A 27,105-nucleotide genomic window follows, 5' to 3' on the forward strand; every position below is an offset into this window, starting at 1 on the left:
GTCCAGTCAGTCCAGTCAGAGTCAGTCAGTCCAGTCAGAGTCCAGTCAGTCCAGTCAGAGTCAGTCAGTCCAGTCAGAGTCCAGTCAGTCCAGTCAGAGTCAGTCAGTCAGTCAGTCAGTCAGTCAGTCAGTCCAGTCAGTCCAGTCAGAGTCAGTCAGTCCAGTCAGAGTCCAGTCAGTCCAGTCAGAGTCAGTCAGTCCAGTCAGAGTCCAGTCAGTCCAGTCAGTCCAGTCAGTCCAGTCAGAGTCCAGTCAGTCCAGTCAGTCCAGTCAGAGTCAGTCAGTCCAGTCAGTCCAGTCAGAGTCAGTCAGTCCAGTCAGAGTCAGTCAGTCCAGTCAGTCCAGTCAGTCAGTCCAGTCAGTCCAGTCAGTCCAGTCAGATTCAGTCAGAATTCAACATGAACGTCTTGAAAGGTAAGAAAAACACTCACAACAAAACAATACATTCAGCATGAATTTAAAAAGCAGAAACATTTGCACAAATTGCACAATTTCCAAATGTGAATGTGTAACAGTGTTTTCTGTTCATATTTGAGCTCTATTACCATTCTGTTTACTGTTGAATTTTAGGTTTATTTTTCTGTTTCTCATTTTTTTAATCTATTTTCTTTCTTGGGCTTATTATATTTAATGCTTATCTTTGGATTTATTGGTTTAACATTTTTTTCCTCATCGGAGGTTAATCTTTCTGGTTCACTTCTCACTTTATTTCATTAGTTATTGTGTAAGAAGGATTTTTCCCAGTTAATTTTTTTGGGTCACTTCTATTTTCATTTAATTTTTATTTTATTTATTCTTTCTTAAATAGTTTTTCTGTTATATTTAGGTTAAATGTAGTTGTTTATCATGATGTTAAGTCAGGGGAGGCTGGTATAAATGGGCTAAGCCCTCCACATATTTTTTAGATGAGGAAATAAGTTTAAGATAAAACACCCTCTTATGTCCTCAAAGTCCAATTCAATGTGAACTAAGATTATTTTGGTGAAAAAGCATGAAAAACAGAAAAATGCGGGGTGTAAATAATATCAGGGCGGGGCTGGAGGGTCTGATCCCTCACAAGCCCCAAATTCGGCATCTAATTTTATTTTTTTAAATGCTTTATTAAATTTTATATATATATATATATATATACACACACAGTATATTATGCTATATGTGCATATGCTCCTAAACAAAACATTTTTTCCTGCAGATCTTTTCAGGGTTCGAGCTCCAGAACCTCCCAAATGTGAGCTGCAAAACACAAGTTCTTATACTGGGATTTATGCAGGACTGAGTTAAAATACCACATGCAATCAACCACTTTGTTTTGGGTTTTCTTTTTTACTTTGGACAGTATTTGAAGAACCTTGGAGGCAAACGGAGTGGCAGTAAGTAGAACAGCAAGTAGAACAGCAAGTAGAACAGCAAGTAGAACAGCGTCTCCAAAGAAACACCTTTGCTGATGAGAACACTTTGATAACTCATGATATCAGGAATCTGCCATTTGCTGGATTCTACAGGAGGGAAGCGAGGCGGGACTTTTTACTGTCAGTTACTATGTCCTTTCTTCATTGTTTCCCAGCTTCGACATTCAAGTAACCACGATAAAAAATATTTAGTCAAAAATGAAAAATAAATGATAAATAAAACAAATACAGATTTGTTTTATTATAAACCCAACCACTGAACACATAACCCTAACCCTTTGTATCTTGTAAAATGGTATAAAAGCACTATTTACTTTTGGCAACTAAACCGGTAATGGCAGTAGACAATGCAACGCAACCAAGCCTACACAGTTTGATAAGTTTTATTTATTCTGCAAATCATTTTTAATTACGTTCTAAGATGCATTCCCTAAGTATATTTTGTATAATATAGAGAGGGGCTGATTTGTCTCCTGCTTAGTGCTTACCACCTGTTAGTTGTAATTACTACTTCATTGTATTTTTTTTCTGTTAATAATGTATAATTTTAAAATTCAGTTTAATAGATTACTGGACTTGTCTTTATTGTAATGAAGACAATATCTATGGAGCTTTAACATTAATTTGGATTAGAATTATTTTGGAAGAACTTGTCAGTACTTAACACCTTTTGCCTTTTTATTTAAGTTTGCTAAGTTTAGCTGTAGAAAACTGTTTATACATGACATTTGTTTACAACAACCGTTTATTTTTTACTTTAAACCAAACTTTGTCATTGTTATTATGTACCTTGTTGTGTGTAAGTACAAGTGTAGTCTCAGTGACTGCAGGTTACGTTGTGTCACGTGTGCATCAATTACGACATATTTACGCAGGTTTGCATATTTACAGAGGTTTATAATAGTAGTCAAACTTACATAATGGTCATGTTACCTAGTGTACGTAGTGTTACCTAGTTTACATTAAATATGAAAAACTTTGTAGTATTTCTGTGAGTAATTACCATATCATGGCTTGGATTTTTCTGACACCTCATTGGATCTTGAACGCATCACTCGGTCACAGATTTCAGTGGATTAGACAAGACGCGGTCACAAGTTTTTGTGACTACTGTTTTTCGTATTTTTTATTAATCCGGCAAAGATATGGGGACCACAGAGATAAAATATAAAACAAGCAGATCCATAGACATCTCCCAGGTAAGAAGATAAATAAACTACATGCCTAGTTTGTAACCTCTAAACACTAAAGAGCAACAGAGTCTACACTGCACTGTACAGTGAAGAAACATAAAATTGCATAGAATGCATAGTTAAAAAATAGAATACATAGAATGCATAAAATGCATAGTGCCATAAATGAATGGAAGAAACCTGGTTTTACTCTTTGTTACCAATTATTTTGCCTATTCCCCGAAAAGTGTTTAACCTTGTGAAGGTGATATCCTCGCCCTGGAGAACTGGTCATGAGATCTTTCAGTTATCTGATATCGCTGTTTCAGATCGGCCAAAGCCGTTGTAATAGTGCGCACGACACAAAGTTCTTTAAATTAATTAATTAAACTGGAGCTTCTAGCTGGTCTTTTATTATCACACACACACACAACACAAGCAGATGGAGGCCGTGAAATGTATTTTCCGCAATTTTCCTATGGGGGCTTGTCCTTCCTCCGGGGGGCAAGCCAGGAGCGTTGGGCGGCTCACAGCTCAGCGACCAGGGACCGACTTCAATGTCCGTTGCTGGTCAGACGATGTTTGTTGCTCATGTTTTTTAGTGGGGGTTCTTAGGAATTTATATGGAGGAAACCCCCTGTGAGCGCGAACCCCCCTGTGAACATGTTCAACGTTTCAGTACTTCAGACTGTTGTTTCCCAACATCACTGGTCCCCATGTGCACGATGATGGTTTTCACAGTTGGGTGGATGTGCAGCCATGATATGCAATATTCTTACTGTCCATGTCGTTTAAAAAGACTCGGGCCGAGGCCTGTGAAGCAGATAGCCTGGATCTGGGGCTTGTGAAAAAAAATCAGGCTGAGACTTGTAAAAAAAACTGATTCTGGCTCCGCGCTCTTATCTTATTCTGACCTTCAAAACTTTGGAGAAAAATCACTGGAACAGAACCTAATCTGATGCGTACAAGTGTTCTTGTGTATCGGAAAAATAAACACAACAACAAACTCGGAGAAGGTTTTGCAAAATCTGACTGCTTATCTTTGGGTGCATTCATCGTTCGTCAGTCGTGAGAAGGCGGTTGCTCATTTACATATTTTGCGTCTTTTTGTGTCAGAAAATAATCAAAAACCTGTTTTGAGCCAATCATAGTTCTGATCCTTTGTTCACTTTGCCTCTGATGTCACTTCTCAGCCAGCCAATCGCAGCCTTCATAGCCGGACACTCGCCCTCTCTCGGAGAGGGCGTTACTTGTAATTTACCAAAAGCAGCCGGCTTCCAATAAAACAAAAAGACTGGTTCTGCCGACTCTGCAGTCAGGCTTGTACCTTAAATGACCTCGGGAGATAATATTTTTTAATCTCTTTTGGAAGGTTTTGGCGTCCTCTACTGGTCATACAATGTACTAGACTTTGGCGCTGTCTGGTGGTTATAATGTGTACTACATAACAAAGGTAATTAAAGGGAGAGGTGATGCAGGTCATCAGATGGAGATCCAGGGTCCTGCAGCAGTGTAGCAAATCTGTTCCCCAGTTACACACTTGGTTATTGGGGAGGTTTGTTGGTAGTTCTCCCTTTGACAGATGTCCACGGTTGTGTCCTCCCAAGGACAGGGGTTGAGGCGTGGCCTGGATGGTAATGCAGGCCAGCAGCTCGCATCACAGATCACAGGCACTGGGCTCTGCCTGGTAGTCAAGCTCTCATTTCCCAGAGAGATGATTTACCGAGAGAGTTCCACTGTTTTGAGTCCATGGCAAAGTGGCGTTGAGTCCATTCACTTCCACGTTCACTTCTAATCGGTGAATTTGGGTTTCCAGCACGGCAATCTTCTCTAAAGGTTTATGGAAGTTGTCTGTGGAAAAAGGGGGCATCTTGCTGCTAATCGCTTAGCTTAGCTTACTGAAGCGAGAGGTGCTTTGTCCACTGTAGCCAGTGCTGGTCGTAACCCTTTATGAACAGTAAAATAAGTGTCTCGTTGTAAGATGGAGCCACTGTTTCTTCTTTAAGCATTGCAGCAGGAAAAAGGTGCTGATACAGTGAAAATAGAAGCAGAGAGCGAAACAAAACACGTCTGCGCCGCACGAAGGTTGCACACGACACATAAAGCGTCTTGATCCAACACTGGCCTTTGGCATTGTCCTCAGGTGGCTTATCGCCCAATCAGGGGCCTTTCTGGGTGGAGTTTGTATGTTCTCCCCGTGCTCACATGGGGTTTCTGCCATAGTACATCGGTAAGGATGCTCACCAGATGTTGCCCACTGGTTGCCAGTTTCCAATCACTGCCCTATTTGTTTTCAAATCTTAACTCTGATGCAACAATTTCCTTTTTCAACAGGAACAAAAGAACAGAGCTGGAATATTTTTGGTCATATCAACTCAAAAATGATGCTCTCAGTCGTCTTAGAGTTCTGCTCTATGGGCCAGTTGGAAGTGGAAAATCCAGCTTCATCAATTCTGTCGATAGTGCCATTCAAGGGAGAATGACCAGTCCTGCATTGGCAGACACTACCTTTGGTGACAGTTTCACCGTTAATGTAAGAACATTATACAAACTTGAAAAAAAAATCATGTTTTACATTTTTGTCACAGAACCATATCTCACTTTAGGTCAGATAATATTAATTTAAGTTGTGCTACACACTTGTTATATTACTAATAGCTTAAAGAATTATGTCAATATCCTCATTATCAGTATTATGAGGTAGATAATGCATAATTTAGATTGAAATACATCGGATGCCTTGGTTGGCTAACGCACATGTTTCTTCAACAGTACAAAACCCATAAAATACAAAAAGGGGAGCCAAAAGAGTTTTACCCATTTGTCTTCAACGACATCATGGGCCTGGAGGATCAAGCAAACAGAGGGGTCAGCGAGGAGGACATCAAACTGGCCATGCAGGGTCACGTCAAAGAAGGCTACAGGGTACAATGCATTTATTAATCACTTAAATTCAGTGTTTTTTAAAATATCTTCTTGAACATAATGAGATGATCACTGTTTTGTACATTCTATCCCAGTTCAATCCTGCGTCTGCCCTGTTGAAGGACAAACCAGAGTACAACAAAGAACCCAGCCTGGACGACAAAGTTCACATCTTGGTTTGTGTTGTACCTGCGAACACTGTCAGTCTCCTGAACGATCAGTTCATTGACAAGATGAGGAAGATCAGATTAGCTGCCAGAGACTTGGGTAAGAGAAAAGTGCACACATTGACATTCACCTTTTCACATTGTTAGTCCATTCAATGTGTTGGTTATAGTAATATAACAGATTGACTGTTTATGTAGCTCGAACAGATTGCGGGGAAAACAAATGTGCTTAAGGCAGAGTGATGTAGATTTATATCTGCAAAGTGCATTGGTTCATCCATCCATTGTCGTGTTGCTTATCCGGGTCCTGCAGAGGCAACAGCGTAGTTGAGTGGCCCAACGTCCTTTCCCCAGCAACTTCTTCCAGTGTTACCTGGTGGATTCCCATGCTTAGATGCTAATAATCCCTCCAGCAGCTCCTGGGTCTGCGTTGGGGACTCCTCCCAGTCGTCCGTGCCTGGTACCGCCAAAGGGAGTCACGTAGAGGACAACCTAATCAGATGCCTGAACTGTCTCAACTGACTCCTCTCAACGTGGAGGAGCTGTGGTTCTACTCTCCCTCTGGGATCGCCGAGCTCCTCACCCTATCTCTAACCCTCTTGATCTCTAACCCTTTGGCTGACACTCATTTTTGCTGCCTGTTTCTGGCCACTATCCAAAGCTCATGACCATTGGTGAGGGTTGGAACGAACATTGAGCGGTGACTTGAGAGCTTCACCTCTCAACTCAGGTCTCTCTTTACCAGGACGGTCTGGTGCAGTGCTGCATTACTGCAGATGCTGCACTCATCCGTTGCTCCCTCTTAACCTTATGTGTGAATGCGAGATACCTAAACTCCTCCCCTTGGGTCAGCTGCTCTATCCCCACAGAGGGGAAAAGCCTTTCTTTTTCTGGGCGAGAACCATGGCCTCAGATTTGGAGGTGCTGCCTTTCATTCCACCGCATCACATTTGACCGCATCCATTTCAGTGACTGCTGGAGCTCACAGTCTGATGAAGTTAAAGGAAAAACACCATCTGCAAAAAAGCAGATGTGCAACCTGCACACCTTCCAAACTGGATACACTCCTGCCCTCGGCTAGGCCTTTAAACCTCTCCATCAAAATTACAAACAGGATAGGAGACAAGGCAAACCCTTGCCGGAGCCCAATGCCCACAGGGGAAAGATTTGACCTAACCAGGACAATACAAGTGCGACTCTCTCCCCGGATGTATAGGGACGGAATGGCCCACATCAGCAGCCCTGGTCCCCCATACTCCCACAGGACCTCCCAGAGATCGTCTCGGGCACAGGGTTATAAGCTTCTTTCAAGTCCATGAAACACAAATAGACTGGTCTGGCAAAATTCCATGACCCCCCAAGGAGGTAATGTAACCCTCTGGTTCCCATCCAACCCAGATCATTATGTCTGGTTCCAGGGCTGTACGGGTGACGTTCTGCCAACCATCTCCCATCTTTTCATGAGGGTCCTGTGAATTGAATCCACCATGTTATGGTTAAGATTCCAGGATTGGTTGACCTTGGTACCTACAGTGGTAGCAGGAGGCCCAGTCCCTCCCTGCGCCCTCTCTCCCCACGGCTCCAGCTAGAAAGGAAATGCTCCAATGGAGCCATGGACTGGGTGCTCGCTGAAACAGCAAGGTCCACACAAGAGGCGCTGTCATCTAGGTGTACATTATATTTATAGATTGTGGTGGAAACGTGACCAATTCAAATTTGTAAAACAAAATAGACCGAGTTTCACCACAGTGGTGTTAAAGTGCAATTACACTCAGAAACTGTAGGGGCACAAAATACCAAAAGTTACATCGTGCTGCTTTAGAACATTTTTAGTATTAATAGATTATATATTGTGCAGTGCTGTGCTATAGATTTTTGCACATTTACAACATAGATATACAGACTAGCCTGGTAGAGAATTAACATGTTTGTGTTCTTTATTTTTTTCAGATATTCCCCAAGTCGTTATTCTCACCAAAATTGATGTAGCTTGTTCTGTGGTTCGAAAGAACATTAAGGATGTCTACAAAAGCAAGTACATTAAGGAAAAGTTAAGAGCCTTTGCATGAATTAGTAATATATTTTTAAATGATCAAGTGGGTTTTAGATTTAAATGTTACTTAGTCTCATCAGTTGATGATATATCATGATATATCTTATCTAAACGCAGATGGACGAGTTCAGCCAGAGGTTGGGAGTTCCAGTGAACTGCATCTTTCCAGTGAAGAACTACCACGAAGAGATTGATTTGAACAATGACGTAGATGTCCTGATACTACGAGCGCTGAGACAGATCATCGACTTGGCAAATGACTACGTGAATAAACTGTAGAACAACCAATTAGATCAGGTTTAAGGATGCTTTAACTGTTGGGGAACCGTGCCATCGTTGACTTTTTGTATATAAGTGAGCAGTTTTTGAGTAATGAGTATTTTTTAGAAGCGAGGTGTCTCCCATACAGACTAATTGTAAAGGTCTACTCAGTACACTGGGGAGTGGCCATCTGTCTCCTTAGGTTGCGGTTCGATCCTTGGATATGACAGGAAGTGGCGGCAACTTACTCGCGTAACAATAAATGTGCCAGTGTCAGCTTGTGTGACATCACAAAAGGGATATTCTAAGCGTACTTGCAGATGTGCGTCGTCCCACGGTTTTTCTCGCAATTTCCAGAACTATAATGTTCTGAGTAACTTCCAGAATGTTTTAACCTCTTCGTTTGTGTGATGTCAAACTCGTGTAACAAAACGTGTGGCTCTTTGGAACGCTGTATTGTTTTTTCTCCTATTTTGCAAAATACATTGTTGTTAACGAAGCCCTCAGTCTGTTTCTGATGGCAAGGAATCACAAAGCAGGCATCATAAGTTCTTTGACGGGGGGGTAGACTCCAGCTCAGCAGGTGGAGCAGGCTGTCCAGTAATGGCGAGATTGTGGGTTTGATCGCCCACTGTGGCAGGAAGTGGCTGTAACTTGCATGTTGAAGTGTCCTTGAGCAAGCATGTCAACTCACCGTTTCGTCTTCTTTTTACACTTTATGCATTCTGAGGTGCAGCAGCGATCTGTAATGGATTAGTTACTCCAGTACACATCAGTAACTAATAACTAATCACATAATCCAAAACTCGAAAGATCATCGAATCATCGAACAATCGTATGCAGTTTGCGGCGGATGTGTTCGGAGGCGGGGCCAGATGGGCTCTGACAGCAAGTGGCTCTAACTTCCTGAATTTTCATTAGTGTTTCTGGACTGCACAAGGGCCTGCTCACTTTTCACAATTTCTGCAGGAATTGTCTAGTGAGTTATTTCTTGAATGTTCTAATGTTCTTTTTAATGCATGCTATGTTCATTAAATAACAGTATTTCAACAAATAAAAAATAAAAAAACAAACTCTTCCTAGAAAATAAGTACGGTATTTGGTTTTGTGTTTGGTTTATCTGGCTGTGAGGGTGACACACAGTTGGTTTGATACTGTGACAAAATGTACTTGACGCTTTTGTCCAAAGTGACTTCCAAGATAGGCTAGAAACAATAAAAGCATACCACGACCATTGGAGCTCAAACTTATGTGCATGATCTCCTCTTTCTAAATTCAACCAGATAGAAGTGCAAGATGCCGTAAGAAATCAGAATAAATATACTCTTTTCTGGGTTTTTTTTGTAACTAAGTGCAATATGATAAGTGCGCCTGACGTAGATAGAAAAACACAAAACTAGTCGATATCATCAATTCGAAAAACATAAAACTAGTCTATATTATCAAGTCAACTGTTGTTGCGAGATGCAATGTGTGTGGGTGCAGATCCACTGACTGCCCTGGAGGCCAGCAAGTTCAAATCCTTGATGCAGGCAGCTACAGGGAGCCAGTGAAGAGAGATGAAGAGAGGCGTGACATCTGTACGCTTTGGCTGCTCGAAAAACAAGATGCACTGCTGTATTCTGAATCATCTGTAGAGGTTTAGCAGAGTGTTGGTAGAGCAGCCAGTAGAGCAAGCCACGCCCACTGCCTCTGCTCGGCCTCTACCCTGCCGCCAGACACTCCGCCGGCGGTCCCCGACAGCCCCGACCTGTCCTCTGTTCCGGAGCAATATCTGGACCTGGCCCCGGTTTTCAGTAAGCAGGGCACGCTGTCCCTACCACCTCATCGCCCCTACGGCAATCAACCTCCTGCCAGGTGCCCCCTCCCCTGCAGTCGCCTGCATAACCTCTCCGGGCCCGAACAGGAGTCCATGGAGACCTACCTAAGCAACGCCCTCACCGCCGGGATCATTCGCCCCTCTTCATAACCACTGGGCACGGAGTTCTTTTTTGTCGTCAAGAAAGACAAAACCCTCCATCCCTGCATTGACTTCAGGGCACTCAATGACATCACGGTGAGGAACAAATATCCCTTGCCTCTGATGGACTCAGTATTTTTCCCATCTGGGCTGCCACCCACTTCACCAAACTTGACTTCTGCAACGCCTACCACCTGGTCCGCATTCGCAACGGGGATGAATGGAAGACTGTCTTTAACACCCCGCTCGGACACTTTGAATATCTGGTAATGCCTTTCGGTCTGTCAAATGCTCCAGCTGTCTTCCAGGCCCTGATTAACAATGTATCCCGGGACATGCTCTTTGTGTACCTAGATGACATCCTGATCTTTCCCCAACCCCTCTCTGACCACGAGAGACACATACACCTGGTGCTGCAGCGGCTCCTGGAGAACCGTCTGTTTGGCAAGGCCGAGAAATCTGTCATGTATCTGTCATGTTCCGGCCGTTTCCTTCCTAGGATTCATCATTGGCCAAGGGAGGATGGGGATGGACCTGACATGTCTGGCGTGCCTTCTGCTCGGCCCTGGGGTCAGTCTCTCCTCCGGTTTCCACCCCCAGACCAACGGCCAGACGGAGCGGGCAAACCAGGAGGTGGATGCTATGCTCCGCTGCCTTACGACCACCAACCCCTCCTTCTGGAGTGACCAGCTGCCGTGGGCCAAATACGCCCACAACACCAAGGTCAACACCTCCTCCGGCCTGTCACCGTTCCACTGCTCTCTGGGCTACCAACCCCCGCTGTTCCCTGCCCAGGAGGCTGAGATCGCCGTACCCTCCGTCCAGGCCCACATCCCTCGCTGCCAGAGGGCATGGAAGAGGGCCCGCTCTGCCCTACTCCAGGCATCCACTAGGTCCCAGCGGCAGGCGAACTGGCACCACCCAAGGTGTGGCTCTCCACCAAGGACCTGCCCTTCAAGTTGGACTCCAGAAAACTCGCTCCCCGGAATGTTGGTCCCTTCCCCATTGAGTCCATCATCAACCCCTGTGCCGGACGTCTCCACCTTTCTCCCTCTGTGTCCACCCAACCGTTCATGTGTCCCTGCTCAAACCAGTAGTCTCCAGCCAGAAGGTCTGGCTCTCCACCCGGGACCTCCCCCTGAAGGTGGACTCTAAGAAGCTGGCTCCTCGGTTCATCGGTCCGTTCAAGATCGAGAAGGTCGTCAAACCGGTGGCAGTGCGGCTCAAGCTCCCCAGATCCATACGCGTCCATCAGACCTTCCACGTGTCCAAGGCCGGGAGAGTGCTCTGGTCCCCTTGGCGCCTCCCCCGGCTCCTCCGCGCTTCATTGACAGGGGTCCTGCCTTTTCTGTCTGCCGTCTCCTACGCTCCCGCCGGCGTGGGAGAGGCCTGCAGTACCTTGTGGATTGGGAGGGTTACGGCCCGGAGGAGAGGTCCTGGGTCCCTGCGAGGCACATTCTGGACCACACCTTCATCAGGAGGTTCCATCAGCGCCATCCTGACCAGCCCTCCAGACCAGCCCTCCAGACCGGGTCAACCCTCCCGACCGCAGACCCCACCACCTCTCTTGTCTGCATCCTCCAGCGATGTTTCAGAGGCGAAGGATGTCGACCCTGGGGGTCCCTCCTCCAATGAGGACTTGGCCCATTTAGCGGAGGACGAGGAGATGGACGGGGTCTCCAACTACTCCGATGAGGATCACGTGGCCCATTTAGCGGAGGACGTGGAGATGGACGGGGTCTCCGACGAGTACTAGCCCTCCTCCGGACCCCCTCCTCCCACCCTGCATGGACTTTTGGTGTTATTTTCTTTTTTTTTTTCCTCGTTCGTTTGGGACGTCAGGAGCCGTCCCTTGAGGGGGAGGGGTTCTGTCATGATCTCCGCCTTCTTCTACTTTCCCCTCCCCCTCCTTACCTGTCCCATTAGTCCAACTCCATTCACCTGCGCACATGTCTGTTCCAGATCTGCAATCTAACCCCTATATAAGCCTTTCTCACCAGTCACCCATTGCCAGTTTGTCCTTGATGCTTGCACCAGACTCTCCAGCGTTCTCCGGACTGATTCCCTGCTACCGACTCTGCCTCGCTCCGACCACGTATCCTGCCTGCTCCCTGCCTGCTCCCTGCCTGTCTTCTGTCTGCTCTACAAATAAGAGACATTACCAAATATCCCTGCCTGTCTTTGTGCTGCAAATGGGTCCTAACCACCCCCGTTACAAGGATAATAAATTAGGTCAGAAGCTAGTCTGATATTTTTATTTTATATATATATATATATATATATATATATGTGTGTGTGTGTGTGTGTGTGTGTGTGTGTATATATATACTGTATTACACAAAGATACCGATTGGTTTTCATCAACAATTAAATCTAACAAATCTATGAGCGAACACTGTGGCAAATAATTTTAATCACTATAAATCAAAGTTATCAATAAATAATATTTTGGGGGGGTTTAGCTATAAAATATTTTAACCTTACCCTACTACTTGCCCTAATACTAATAGAACATTAAAAGTTGAAGTTGGGAAGTGATCCCATCATTCCACGTTTTATATTTTATGTCATCTGTAATTTCAGAATCACTTTCATGTTTCATCTGGACTTCATGTGGACTTGATCTTTTTGTTTTTTTTCAACAAGAGTGTTTCCCTGAAACCACGTGGTTGAAGTGAAAGTTTCCTGTCAGAGTCCAAAATACAAACCATAATACAAATACTAACCCTACTCACTATTACTAATACTAACCGTACCTACTAACCCTAACACTAACCCTAACCCTAACCTTAACACTAACCTTAACACTAACTCACTTTCATATTTCGTCTGGACTTCCTTTATGAACTTGTTTTGTTTTTTGTTTTTTCAACAAGAGCGTTTCCCTGAAACCACGTGACTGAAATGAAACTGAAAGAGTGAAAGTATTTAAAGAGATTGGGGGTGCAGTCAGTCAGTCAGTCCAGTCAGTCAGTCAGTCCAGTCAGAGTCAGTCAATCCAGTCAGAGTCCAGTCAGTCCAGTCAGAGTCAGTCAGTCCAGTCAGAGTCCAGTCAGTCCAGTCAGAGTCAGTCAGTCCAGTCAGAGTCCAGTCAGTCCAGTCAGAGTCAGTCAGTCAGTCAGTCAGTCAGTCAGTCAGTCAGTCAGTCAGTCCAGTCAGTCCAGTCAGAGTCAGTCAGTCCAGTCAGAGTCCAGTCAGTCCAGTCAGAGTCAGTCAGTCCAGTCAGAGTCCAGTCAGTCCAGTCAGTCCAGTCAGTCCAGTCAGAGTCCAGTCAGTCCAGTCAGTCCAGTCAGAGTCAGTCAGTCCAGTCAGTCCAGTCAGAGTCAGTCAGTCCAGTCAGAGTCAGTCAGTCCAGTCAGTCCAGTCAGTCAGTCCAGTCAGTCCAGTCAGTCCAGTCAGATTCAGTCAGAATTCAACATGAACGTCTTGAAAGGTAAGAAAAACACTCACAACAAAACAATACATTCAGCATGAATTTAAAAAGCAGAAACATTTGCACAAATTGCACAATTTCCAAATGTGAATGTGTAACAGTGTTTTCTGTTCATATTTGAGCTCTATTACCATTCTGTTTACTGTTGAATTTTAGGTTTATTTTTCTGTTTCTCATTTTTTTAATCTATTTTCTTTCTTGGGCTTATTATATTTAATGCTTATCTTTGGATTTATTGGTTTAACATTTTTTTCCTCATCGGAGGTTAATCTTTCTGGTTCACTTCTCACTTTATTTCATTAGTTATTGTGTAAGAAGGATTTTTCCCAGTTAATTTTTTTGGGTCACTTCTATTTTCATTTAATTTTTATTTTATTTATTCTTTCTTAAATAGTTTTTCTGTTATATTTAGGTTAAATGTAGTTGTTTATCATGATGTTAAGTCAGGGGAGGCTGGTATAAATGGGCTAAGCCCTCCACATATTTTTTAGATGAGGAAATAAGTTTAAGATAAAACACCCTCTTATGTCCTCAAAGTCCAATTCAATGTGAACTAAGATTATTTTGGTGAAAAAGCATGAAAAACAGAAAAATGCGGGGTGTAAATAATATCAGGGCGGGGCTGGAGGGTCTGATCCCTCACAAGCCCCAAATTCGGCATCTAATTTTATTTTTTTAAATGCTTTATTAAATTTTATATATATATATATATATATACACACACAGTATATTATGCTATATGTGCATATGCTCCTAAACAAAACATTTTTTCCTGCAGATCTTTTCAGGGTTCGAGCTCCAGAACCTCCCAAATGTGAGCTGCAAAACACAAGTTCTTATACTGGGATTAATGCAGGACTGAGTTAAAATACCACATGCAATCAACCACTTTGTTTTGGGTTTTCTTTTTTACTTTGGACAGTATTTGAAGAACCTTGGAGGCAAACGGAGTGGCAGTAAGTAGAACAGCAAGTAGAACAGCAAGTAGAACAGCAAGTAGAACAGCAAGTAGAACAGCGTCTCCAAAGAAACACCTTTGCTGATGAGAACACTTTGATAACTCATGATATCAGGAAACTGCCATTTGCTGGATTCTACAGGAGGGAAGCGAGGCGGGACTTTTTACTGTCAGTTACTATGTCCTTTCTTCATTGTTTCCCAGCTTCGACATTCAAGTAACCACGATAAAAAATATTTAGTCAAAAATGAAAAATAAATGATAAATAAAACAAATACAGATTTGTTTTATTATAAACCCAACCACTGAACACATAACCCTAACCCTTTGTATCTTGTAAAATGGTATAAAAGCACTATTTACTTTTGGCAACTAAACCGGTAATGGCAGTAGACAATGCAACGCAACCAAGCCTACACAGTTTGATAAGTTTTATTTATTCTGCAAATCATTTTTAATTACGTTCTAAGATGCATTCCCTAAGTATATTTTGTATAATATAGAGAGGGGCTGATTTGTCTCCTGCTTAGTGCTTACCACCTGTTAGTTGTAATTACTACTTCATTGTATTTTTTTTCTGTTAATAATGTATAATTTTAAAATTCAGTTTAATAGATTACTGGACTTGTCTTTATTGTAATGAAGACAATATCTATGGAGCTTTAACATTAATTTGGATTAGAATTATTTTGGAAGAACTTGTCAGTACTTAACACCTTTTGCCTTTTTATTTAAGTTTGCTAAGTTTAGCTGTAGAAAACTGTTTATACATGACATTTGTTTACAACAACCGTTTATTTTTTACTTTAAACCAAACTTTGTCATTGTTATTATGTACCTTGTTGTGTGTAAGTACAAGTGTAGTCTCAGTGACTGCAGGTTACGTTGTGTCACGTGTGCATCAATTACGACATATTTACGCAGGTTTGCATATTTACAGAGGTTTATAATAGTAGTCAAACTTACATAATGGTCATGTTACCTAGTGTACGTAGTGTTACCTAGTTTACATTAAATATGAAAAACTTTGTAGTATTTCTGTGAGTAATTACCATATCATGGCTTGGATTTTTCTGACACCTCATTGGATCTTGAACGCATCACTCGGTCACAGATTTCAGTGGATTAGACAAGACGCGGTCACAAGTTTTTGTGACTACTGTTTTTCGTATTTTTTATTAATCCGGCAAAGATATGGGGACCACAGAGATAAAATATAAAACAAGCAGATCCATAGACATCTCCCAGGTAAGAAGATAAATAAACTACATGCCTAGTTTGTAACCTCTAAACACTAAAGAGCAACAGAGTCTACACTGCACTGTACAGTGAAGAAACATAAAATTGCATAGAATGCATAGTTAAAAAATAGAATACATAGAATGCATAAAATGCATAGTGCCATAAATGAATGGAAGAAACCTGGTTTTACTCTTTGTTACCAATTATTTTGCCTATTCCCCGAAAAGTGTTTAACCTTGTGAAGGTGATATCCTCGCCCTGGAGAACTGGTCATGAGATCTTTCAGTTATCTGATATCGCTGTTTCAGATCGGCCAAAGCCGTTGTAATAGTGCGCACGACACAAAGTTCTTTAAATTAATTAATTAAACTGGAGCTTCTAGCTGGTCTTTTATTATCACACACACACACAACACAAGCAGATGGAGGCCGTGAAATGTATTTTCCGCAATTTTCCTATGGGGGCTTGTCCTTCCTCCGGGGGGCAAGCCAGGAGCGTTGGGCGGCTCACAGCTCAGCGACCAGGGACCGACTTCAATGTCCGTTGCTGGTCAGACGATGTTTGTTGCTCATGTTTTTTAGTGGGGGTTCTTAGGAATTTATATGGAGGAAACCCCCTGTGAGCGCGAACCCCCCTGTGAACATGTTCAACGTTTCAGTACTTCAGACTGTTGTTTCCCAACATCACTGGTCCCCATGTGCACGATGATGGTTTTCACAGTTGGGTGGATGTGCAGCCATGATATGCAATATTCTTACTGTCCATGTCGTTTAAAAAGACTCGGGCCGAGGCCTGTGAAGCAGATAGCCTGGATCTGGGGCTTGTGAAAAAAAATCAGGCTGAGACTTGTAAAAAAAACTGATTCTGGCTCCGCGCTCTTATCTTATTCTGACCTTCAAAACTTTGGAGAAAAATCACTGGAACAGAACCTAATCTGATGCGTACAAGTGTTCTTGTGTATCGGAAAAATAAACACAACAACAAACTCGGAGAAGGTTTTGCAAAATCTGACTGCTTATCTTTGGGTGCATTCATCGTTCGTCAGTCGTGAGAAGGCGGTTGCTCATTTACATATTTTGCGTCTTTTTGTGTCAGAAAATAATCAAAAACCTGTTTTGAGCCAATCATAGTTCTGATCCTTTGTTCACTTTGCCTCTGATGTCACTTCTCAGCCAGCCAATCGCAGCCTTCATAGCCGGACACTCGCCCTCTCTCGGAGAGGGCGTTACTTGTAATTTACCAAAAGCAGCCGGCTTCCAATAAAACAAAAAGACTGGTTCTGCCGACTCTGCAGTCAGGCTTGTACCTTAAATGACCTCGGGAGATAATATTTTTTAATCTCTTTTGGAAGGTTTTGGCGTCCTCTACTGGTCATACAATGTACTAGACTTTGGCGCTGTCTGGTGGTTATAATGTGTACTACATAACAAAGGTAATTAAAGGGAGAGGTGATGCAGGTCATCAGATGGAGATCCAGGGTCCTGCAGCAGTGTAGCAAATCTGTTCCCCAGTTACACACTTGGTTATTGGGGAGGTTTGTTGGTAGTTCTCCCTTTGACAGATGTCCACGGTTGTGTCCTCCCAAGGACAGGGGTTGAAGAGGCGTGGCCTGGATGGTAATGCAGGCCAGCAGCTCGCATCACAGATCACAGGCACTGGGCTCTGCCTGGTAGTCAAGCTCTCATTTCCCAGAGAGATGATTTACTGAGAGAGTTCCACTGTTTTGAGTCCATGGCAAAGTGGCGTTGAGTCCATTCACTTCCACGTTCACTTCTAATCGGTGAATTTGGGTTTCCAGCACGGCAATCTTCTCTAAAGGTTTATGGAAGTTGTCTGTGGAAAAAGGGGGTATCGTGCTGCTAATCGCTTAGCTTAGCTTACTGAAGCGAGAGGTGCTTTGTCCACTGTAGCCAGTGCTGGTCGTAACCCTTTATGAACAGTAAAATAAGTGTCTCGATGTAAGATGGAGCCACTGTTTCTTCTTTAAGCATTGCAGCAGGAAAAAGGTGCTGATACAGTGAAAATAGAAGCAGAGAGCGAAACAAAACACGTCTGCGCCGCACGAAGGTTGCACACGACACATAAAGCGTCTTGATCCAACACTGGCCTTTGGCATTGTCCTCAGGTGGCTTATCGCCCAATCAGGGGCCTTTCTGGGTGGAGTTTGTATGTTCTCCCCGTGCTCACATGGGGTTTCTGCCATAGTACATCGGTAAGGATGCTCACCAGATGTTGCCCACTGGTTGCCAGTTTCCAATCACTGCCCTATTTGTTTTCAAATCTTAACTCTGATGCAACAATTTCCTTTTTCAACAGGAACAAAAGAACAGAGCTGGAATATTTTTGGTCATATCAACTCAAAAATGATGGTCTCAGTCGTCTTAGAGTTCTGCTCTATGGGCCAGTTGGAAGTGGAAAATCCAGCTTCATCAATTCTGTCGATAGTGCCATTCAAGGGAGAATGACCAGTCCTGCATTGGCAGACACTACCTTTGGTGACAGTTTCACCGTTAATGTAAGAACATTATACAAACTTGAAAAAAAAATCATGTTTTACATTTTTGTCACAGAACCATATCTCACTTTAGGTCAGATAATATTAATTTAAGTTGTGCTACACACTTGTTATATTACTAATAGCTTCAAGAATTATGTCAATATCCTCATTATCAGTATTATGAGGTAGATAATGCATAATTTAGATTGAAATACATCGGATGCCTTGGTTGGCTAACGCACATGTTTCTTCAACAGTACAAAACCCATAAAATACAAAAAGGGGAGCCAAAAGAGTTTTACCCATTTGTCTTCAACGACGTCATGGGCCTGGAGGATCAAACAAACAGAGGGGTCAGCGAGGAGGACATCAAACTGGCCATGCAGGGTCACGTCAAAGAAGGCTACAGGGTACAATGCATTTATTAATCACTTAAATTCAGTGTTTTTTAAAATATCTTCTTGAACATAATGAGATGATCACTGTTTTGTACATTCTATCCCAGTTCAATCCTGCGTCTGCCCTGTTGAAGGACAAACCAGAGTACAACAAAGAACCCAGCCTGGACGACAAAGTTCACATCTTGGTTTGTGTTGTACCTGCGAACACTGTCAGTCTCCTGAACGATCAGTTCATTGACAAGATGAGGAAGATCAGATTAGCCGCCAGAGACTTGGGTAAGAGAAAAGTGCACACATTGACATTCACCTTTTCACATTGTTAGTCCATTCAATGTGTTGGTTATAGTAATATAACAGATTGACTGTTTATGTAGCTCGAACAGATTGCGGGGAAAACAAATGTGCTTAAGGCAGAGTGATGTAGATTTATATCTGCAAAGTGCATTGGTTCATCCATCCATTGTCGTGTTGCTTATCCGGGTCCTGCAGAGGCAACAGCGTAGTTGAGTGGCCCAACGTCCTTTCCCCAGCAACTTCTTCCAGTGTTACCTGGTGGATTCCCATGCTCAGATGCTAATAATCCCTCCAGCAGCTCCTGGGTCTGCGTTGGGGACTCCTCCCAGTCGTCCGTGCCTGGTACCGCCAAAGGGAGTCACGTAGAGGACAACCTAATCAGATGCCTGAACCGTCTCAACGGACTCCTCTCAACGTGGAGGAGCTTTGGTTCTACTCTCCCTCTGGGATCGCCGAGCTCCTCACCCTATCTCTAACCCTCTTGATCTCTAACCCTTTGGCTGACACTCATTTTTGCTGCCTGTTTCTGGCCACTAGCCAAAGCTCATGACCATTGGTGAGGGTTGGAACGAACATTGAGCGGTGACTTGAGAGCTTCACCTCTCAACTCAGGTCTCTCTTTACCAGGACGGTCTGGTGCAGTGCTGCATTACTGCAGATGCTGCACTCATCCGTTGCTCCCTCTTAACCTTATGTGTGAATGCGAGATACCTAAACTCCTCCCCTTGGGTCAGCTGCTCTATCCCCACAGAGGGGAAAAGCCTTTCTTTTTCTGGGCGAGAACCATGGCCTCAGATTTGGAGGTGCTGCCTTTCATTCCACCGCATCACATTTGACCGCATCCATTTCAGTGACTGCTGGAGCTCACAGTCTGATGAAGTTAAAGGAAAAACACCATCTGCAAAAAAGCAGATGTGCAACCTGCACACCTTCCAAACTGGATACACTCCTGCCCTCGGCTAGGCCTTTAAACCTCTCCATCAAAATTACAAACAGGATAGGAGACAAGGCAAACCCTTGCCGGAGCCCAATGCCCACAGGGGAAAGATTTGACCTAACCAGGACAATACAAGTGCGACTCTCTCCCCGGATGTATAGGGACGGAATGGCCCACATCAGCAGCCCTGGTCCCCCATACTCCCACAGGACCTCCCAGAGATCGTCTCGGGCACAGGGTTATAAGCTTCTTTCAAGTCCATGAAACACAAATAGACTGGTCTGGCAAAATTCCATGACACCCCAAGGAGGTAATGTAACCCTCTGGTTCCCATCCAACCCAGATCATTATGTCTGGTTCCAGGGCTGTACGGGTGACGTTCTGCCAACCATCTCCCATCTTTTCATGAGGGTCCTGTGAATTGAATCCACCATGTTATGGTTAAGATTCCAGGATTGGTTGACCTTGGTACCTACAGTGGTAGCAGGAGGCCCAGTCCCTCCCTGCGCCCTCTCTCCCCACGGCTCCAGCTAGAAAGGAAATGCTCCAATGGAGCCATGGACTGGGTGCTCGCTGAAACAGCAAGGTCCACACAAGAGGCGCTGTCATCTAGGTGTACATTATATTTATAGATTGTGGTGGAAACGTGACCAATTCAAATTTGTAAAACAAAATAGACCGAGTTTCACCACAGTGGTGTTAAAGTGCAATTACACTCAGAAACTGTAGGGGCACAAAATACCAAAAGTTACATCGTGCTGCTTTAGAACATTTTTAGTATTAATAGATTATATATTGTGCAGTGCTGTGCTATAGATTTTTGCACATTTACAACATAGATATACAGACTAGCCTGGTAGAGAATTAACATGTTTGTGTTCTTTATTTTTTTCAGATATTCCCCAAGTCGTTATTCTCACCAAAATTGATGTAGCTTGTTCTGTGGTTCGAAAGAACATTAAGGATGTCTACAAAAGCAAGTACATTAAGGAAAAGTTAAGAGCCTTTGCATGAATTACTAATATATTTTTAAATGATCAAGTGGGTTTTAGATTTAAATGTTACTTAGTCTCATCAGTTGATGATATATCATGATATATCTTATCTAAACGCAGATGGACGAGTTCAGCCAGAGGTTGGGAGTTCCAGTGAACTGCATCTTTCCAGTGAAGAACTACCACGAAGAGATTGATTTGAACAATGACGTAGATGTCCTGATACTACGAGCGCTGAGACAGATCATCGACTTGGCAAATGACTACGTGAATAAACTGTAGAACAACCAATTAGATCAGGTTTAAGGATGCTTTAACTGTTGGGGAACCGTGCCATCGTTGACTTTTTGTATATAAGTGAGCAGTTTTTGAGTAATGAGTATTTTTTAGAAGCGAGGTGTCTCCCATACAGACTAATTGTAAAGGTCTAATCAGTACACTGGGGAGTGGCCATCTGTCTCCTTAGGTTGCGGTTCGATCCTTGGATATGACAGGAAGTGGCGGCAACTTACTCGCGTAACAATAAATGTGCCAGTGTCAGCTTGTGTGACATCACAAAAGGGATATTCTAAGCGTACTTGCAGATGTGCGTCGTCCCACGGTTTTTCTCGCAATTTCCAGAACTATAATGTTCTGAGTAACTTCCAGAATGTTTTAACCTCTTCGTTTGTGTGATGTCAAACTCGTGTAACAAAACGTGTGGCTCTTTGGAACGCTGTATTGTTTTTTCTCCTATTTTGCAAAATAAATTTTTGTTAACAAAGCCCTCAGTCTGTTTCTGATATTAAGGATTCACAAAGCAGACATCGTAAGTTCTTTGACAGGAGGGACAGACTCCAGCTCAGCAGGTGGAGCAGGCTGTCCAGTTATGGCAAGATTGCGGGTTTGATCGCCCACTGTGGCAGGAAGTGGCTGTAACTTGCATGTTGAAGTGTCCTTGAGCAAGCATGTCAACTCACTGTTTCGTCGTCATCTTACACTTTATGCATTCTGAGGTGCAGCAGCGATCTGTAATGGATTAGTTACTCCAGTACACATCAGTAACTAATAACTAATCATATAATCCAAAACTTGCGAAATCATGGAATCATCGAACAATCGTATGCATGTTGCGGTGGATGTGTTCGGAGGCGGGGCCAGATGCACTCTGACAGCAAGTGGCTCTAACTTCCTCAATTTTCATTAAACTGTTTCTCGACTGCACAAGGGCCTGCTCACTTTTCACAATTTCTGCAGGAATTGTCTAGTGAGTTGTTACTTGAATGTTCTAATGTTATTTTAATGCATGCTATGTTCATTATATAACAATATTTCAACAAATAAAAAATAAAAAACCAAACTCTTCCTAGAAAAATATTTGGTTTTGTGTTTGGTTTATCTGGCTGTGAGGGTGACACAGTTGGTTTGATACTGTGACAAAATGTACTTGATGCTTTTGTCCAAAGTGACTTCCATGATGGAAACAATAAAAGCATACCACGACCATTGGAGCTCGAACTTATGTGCATGATCTCCTCTTTCAAAATTCAACCAGATAGAAGTGCAAGATGCCGTAAGAAATCAAAATAAATATACTCTTTTCTGGGGTTTTTTTGTAACTAAGTGCAATATGATAAGTGCGCCTGACGTAGATAGAAAAACACAAAACTAGTCGATATCATCAATTCGAAAAACATAAAACTAGTCTATATTATCAATTCAAATGTTGTTGCGAGATGCAATGTGTGTGGGTGCAGATCCACTGACTGCCCTGGAGGCCAGCAAGTTCAAATCCTTGATGCAGGCAGCTACAGGGAGCCAGTGAAGAGAGATGAAGAGAGGCGTGACATCTGTACGCTTTGGCTGCTCGAAAAACAAGATGCACTGCTGTATTCTGAATCATCTGTAGAGGTTTAGCAGAATGTTGGTAGAGCAGCCAGTAGAGCACACACAAACCTTAATAAGCAACAAACATCGACCATACTGAACAACAAAAACCGACCATGGTGAACAACAAACACAGACCTTAGTGAACAACAAACACAGTCCTTGGTGACCAACAAACACAGACCATAGAGAACAACAAACACAGACCATGGTGAACAAAAAACACAAACCATTGTGAACAACAAACACAGACCTTCGTGACAACAAACACAGACCTTAGTGACCAACAAACACAGACCTTAGTGACCAATAAACACAGACCTTAGTGAACAACAAACACAGACCTTAGTGACAAACAAACACAGACCATGGTGAACAACAAACACAGACCTTAGTGACAACAAACACAGACCTTCGTGACCAACACAGACCATGGTGATCAACAAACACAGACCTTAGTGATCAACAAACACAGACCATGGTGAACAACAAACAAAGACATTAGTGAACAACAAACACAGGCGTGATGAGTTTGAATCCCCTTCTTCTTCTTTCACTTTCTGTTTACGGTAGAATTGAAATATATATTTAATACAACACAGTCAATTAATGCTATTATATAATTATAGAACCAGAATCGCGATTGTGGCGCCTCCCCTTGCGGCTGCCTGCGCGAGCACCTTGTGTCGATTTAACTGTTAACTGTTTTGCTTATAATGTGAGAGTGGGGACGCTAACAGTTCTGTTTCCCTTCTCCGTTCAGGTGCATCCCGTGCTGCTTGATACCGTTCTGCATCGACTCGTGCCTGGATGTGGTACATCGCTGTTCTCTCTGCTACAAATTCCATCACATACACAAGCGATTTTAGATGGCGGGAGCAAGGCCTTCCTTCATTTCAAAAATAAACTCCACTGATTTGAAATATGTCACGTTTAAAACTGAACTGGTGAAAAGGGGAGTGGGGGAATATGATGAATATGCCGGCGCTTTAATTAAACACGTCACGTCAGTGTTTCATTCGGAATATTTTCCTGTAGTTAAGTGTTTTGCTGGTAACGTCTTTGTCCTGTAGGGGAAATTGGATTTGGAATCAGAGTTTCAAAATTGTAATGACATACTTTGCAGGCAGGATACTTGTGCAAGTTGTCAGGCCCACAGCCTCCCAGCGCCACTAGGGGCTGCCTTTGCCCCATCCACTGCTCCTCCCTTTAGTCAATTTCACACACCTGGGATCAATTACCTTCGTCACCCACACAGTATTTATTCTCCAGCTACCCCCAGTCACTTATTTCCAAACTGTTAACTAGTTTACCCAAGTTGTACAGCTACTAGCAAGCTCCAAGCTCCAAGCTCCAAGCTACAAGCTACAAGCTTATGTCTCCTTGTTTCGTCTTGCCCTAACCTCTTTGTCTCCTCTCCTGGATCAAGCCTCTCCATCCAGCCCGGCTCCCCGCTTCTCCACCTGGATCCTGGACCCTCCTCCCTGTCTTGTCCTGCTCCATCCCTACCCAACTGGATCCCTCCGGGCATCGCCACGGTGCCTAATAAATATCCTTCGTCTAACCCCCTGTCTGCCTCCCCATCTCTGTGTCGTTCGTTTGTGTCGTTCATTTGGGTCCATCCTAGCTCCAGTCATAATAGTACGTTTGGCTAAAAGACAAGAGCCTATCCAATGATCTGTTCACCCACGGAATGAGGAGAATCTTCGATCACCCAGTTTGTGGCAAGGAGGCCACCAGAAGACTCCTCTCCCTCCGCCAGGGTCCAGTAGCGCCGCCTCCCTCATCGTCGCGTTCCGGACTCTTTCAGCGCGCCCTGAACGACGACTTACGGGACGAGTTAGTGCAGCGGGGTGAGCCGACGGACCTGGACCAACAGGTAGATACCACGATCCGCCTTGATAACCGGCGACGGGAGCGCTGGTGCCAGAAGGTAGGGCTAGACTAGAGCCTGCGACTCCTGCCTGGGTGGCCACGCCCCAGTCTCCAGCGCCGACTACTCTCGGGCGCCCCCGAAGTCCCCTGAGTCGCTCCGATGCAAGCCCATGCAACACGGTCACTCCTGGATCTCCCCCGAGGAACGAGCCCGCCGCCTACAGAAGGCGCCTGTCTGTCTTGCGGCCGTCTGGGACACCTCCTAACCACCTGCCCGGTCCGGCCGGGAGGAGACGACTCCTCGGTAGGTTTACGTTCCGGCTGCTCGAGCTCAAACCCTCTCTTCCGTCCTTTTCTCCCCGCTACCCTCTTGTGGAGAGGTATAACACTCTCTTCTTCCGCTCTCATAGATTCCGGGGCGGACGAGAGTTTTCTTGACCTGGGAGTAGCACGCCAGCTGGGATTGACACCCGTCCCTCCCGTCCCTCTCCCCACACCACTCTAGGTCAATGGACTGTCGGGGTCACATTTGACCCGGATTACCTACCAGACGGCCCTCGAGCTGCTACTCTCCGGAAACAACCGTGAGTCTATGGGGTTCTTCCTCATCCATTCCCCCTGGTTCTGGGGTACTCCGGACCGCCGGCGGTCCCCAACAGCCCAACCTGTCCTCTTTTCCGGAGCAATATCTGGACCTGGCCCCGGTTTTCAGTAAGCAGGTCACGCTGTCCTGCCACCTCATCACCCCTACGATTGCACAATCCACCTCCTGCCAGGTGCCCCCTCCCCTGCAGTCGCCTGCATAACCTCTCTGGGCCCGAACAGGAGTCCATGGAGACCTACCTAAGCAACGCCCTCACCGCCGGGATCATTCGCCCCTCTTCATAACCACTGGGCACGGGGTTCTTTTTTGTCGTCAAGAAAGACAAAACCCTCCATCCCAACATTGACTTCAGGGCACTCAATGACATCATGGTGAGGAACAAATATCCCTTGCCTCTGATGGACTCAGTATTTTTCCCATCTGGGGTGCCACCCACTTCACCAAACTTGACTTCTGCAACGCCTACCACCTGGTCCGCATTCACAACGGGGATGAATGGAAGACTGCCTTTAACACCCCGCTCGGACACTTTGAATATCTGGTAATGCCTTTCGGTCTGTCAAATGCCCCAGCTGTCTTCCAGGCCCTGATTAACAATGTTCTCCGGGACATGCTCAATTCATTTGTCTTTGTGTACCTAGATGACATCCTGATCTTTTCCCAATCCCTTTCCGACCACGAGAGACACATTCACTTGGTGCTGCAGCGGCTCCTGGAGAACCGTCTGTTCGTCAAGGCCGAGAAATGTATCTGTCATGTTCCGGCCGTTTCCTTCCTAGGATTCATCATTGGCCGAGGGAGGATGGGGATGGACCTGACCTGTCTGGCGTGCCTTCTGCTCGGCCCTGGAGTCAGTCTCTCCTCGGGTTTCCACCCCCAGACCAACGGCCAGACGGAGCGGGCAAACCAGGAGGTGGATGCTATGCTCCGCTGCCTTCCGACCACCAACCCCTCCTTCTGGAGTGACCAGCTGCCGTGGGCCAAATACGCCCACAACACCAAGGTCAACACCTCCTCCGGCCTGTCACCGTTCCACTGCTCTCTGGGCTACCAACCCCCGCTGTTCCCTGCCCAGGAGGCTGAGATCGCCGTACCCTCCGTCCAGGCCCACATCCCTCGCTGCCAGAGGACATGGAAGAGGGCCCGCTCTGCCCTACTCCAGGCATCCACCAGGTCCCAGCGGCAAGCGAACTGGCACCTCCCAAGGTGTGGCTCTCCACCAAAGACCTGCCCTTCAAGTTGGACTCCAGAAAACTCGCTCCCCGGAATGTTGGTCCCTTCCCCATTGAGTCCATCATCAACCCCTGTGCCGGACGTCTCCGCCTTCCTCCCTCTGTGTCCACCCAACTGCTCATGTGTCCATGTAGCCAGTAGTCTGCAGCCCCCCCTGCAAAGGCCCCACCACCCCCGCACCATCGAGATTACCCGGCCTACACAGTGCGGTGCCTGCTGGACAACGTCCGTAGAGGGGGTACTGTCAGGCCCACGGCTTCCCAGCGCCACTAGAGGCTGCTCTTGCCCCAATCCTTGCTCCTCCCTTTGACCAGTTTCACAAACCTGGGATCAATTACCTTCGTCACCCGCACAGTATTTATTCTCCAGCTCCCCAGTCACTCATCGCCAGACCATCAACTAGCTTACCAAAGTTGTACTGCTCTTGGCCAGTTCCTAGCTCCTAGTTGATGTCTCCTTGTTTCGTCCTGCCATAACCTAAGATGAGCACCAGATGGCGCCTTGTATGGCCACCTCTGTGTTTCAGTGTGCCTGGTTATGTCTCATTTTGTTTGTTAAATCCGTTTTTTGTGACATTTCCGGGAGCTCAAACTGGACAACTTCAACTACTGTTGGGGCTGAGCGGAACGACACAGGACTCCGCGCTGCAGCTGGCAGGCTTCCAACTCTTCAGAGCGGATTGGGCACAGAACTTTCCGGCGGCAAAACAAAAGGTGGAGGTTTGTGTTTTTACACTAACAGTAGCTGGTGTAATGACGTGACAGTGATCCTACAGCACTGTTCTCCTGATCTGGAATCTTTCTTCATTAACTGCAAACGCTTC

General features: G+C 44.8%; 2 protein-coding genes across 5 annotated transcripts; both read left to right on the plus strand.

Annotated features, from left to right (window-relative positions):
- On the plus strand, positions 1-9,103 carry LOC307236579 (interferon-induced protein 44-like). The gene is made up of 8 exons (XM_080009049.1): positions 1-414; positions 1,193-1,228; positions 1,337-1,370; positions 4,916-5,114; positions 5,354-5,506; positions 5,602-5,773; positions 7,624-7,722; positions 7,842-9,103. Exons 1-8 carry the CDS (start codon positions 399-401, stop codon positions 8,003-8,005), a joined length of 873 nt encoding a protein of 290 aa, XP_079865175.1. The 5' UTR covers positions 1-398; the 3' UTR covers positions 8,006-9,103.
- Positions 9,104-12,941: 3,838 nt separating this feature from the next.
- Positions 12,942-21,467, plus strand: LOC307236540 (interferon-induced protein 44-like). 4 transcript variants are annotated; one of them, XM_080008993.1, is made up of 9 exons: positions 12,942-13,273; positions 13,312-13,380; positions 14,159-14,194; positions 14,303-14,336; positions 17,897-18,095; positions 18,335-18,487; positions 18,583-18,754; positions 20,605-20,703; positions 20,823-21,467. In XM_080008993.1, exons 2-9 carry the CDS (start codon positions 13,365-13,367, stop codon positions 20,984-20,986), a joined length of 873 nt encoding a protein of 290 aa, XP_079865119.1. In that variant the 5' UTR covers positions 12,942-13,273; positions 13,312-13,364; the 3' UTR covers positions 20,987-21,467. The 4 variants fall into 4 exon arrangements, with proteins under 4 accessions (XP_079865119.1, XP_079865118.1, XP_079865117.1 ...); XM_080008992.1 differs by having other exon boundaries at positions 12,942-13,163; positions 13,288-13,380; XM_080008991.1 differs by having other exon boundaries at positions 12,942-13,380.
- Positions 21,468-27,105: the final 5,638 nt, after the last annotated feature.

The sequence above is a fragment of the Zeus faber genome, assembly GCF_960531495.2.
Source record: "Zeus faber genome assembly, chromosome: 11".
Lineage (NCBI taxonomy): Eukaryota > Metazoa > Chordata > Actinopteri > Zeiformes > Zeidae > Zeus > Zeus faber.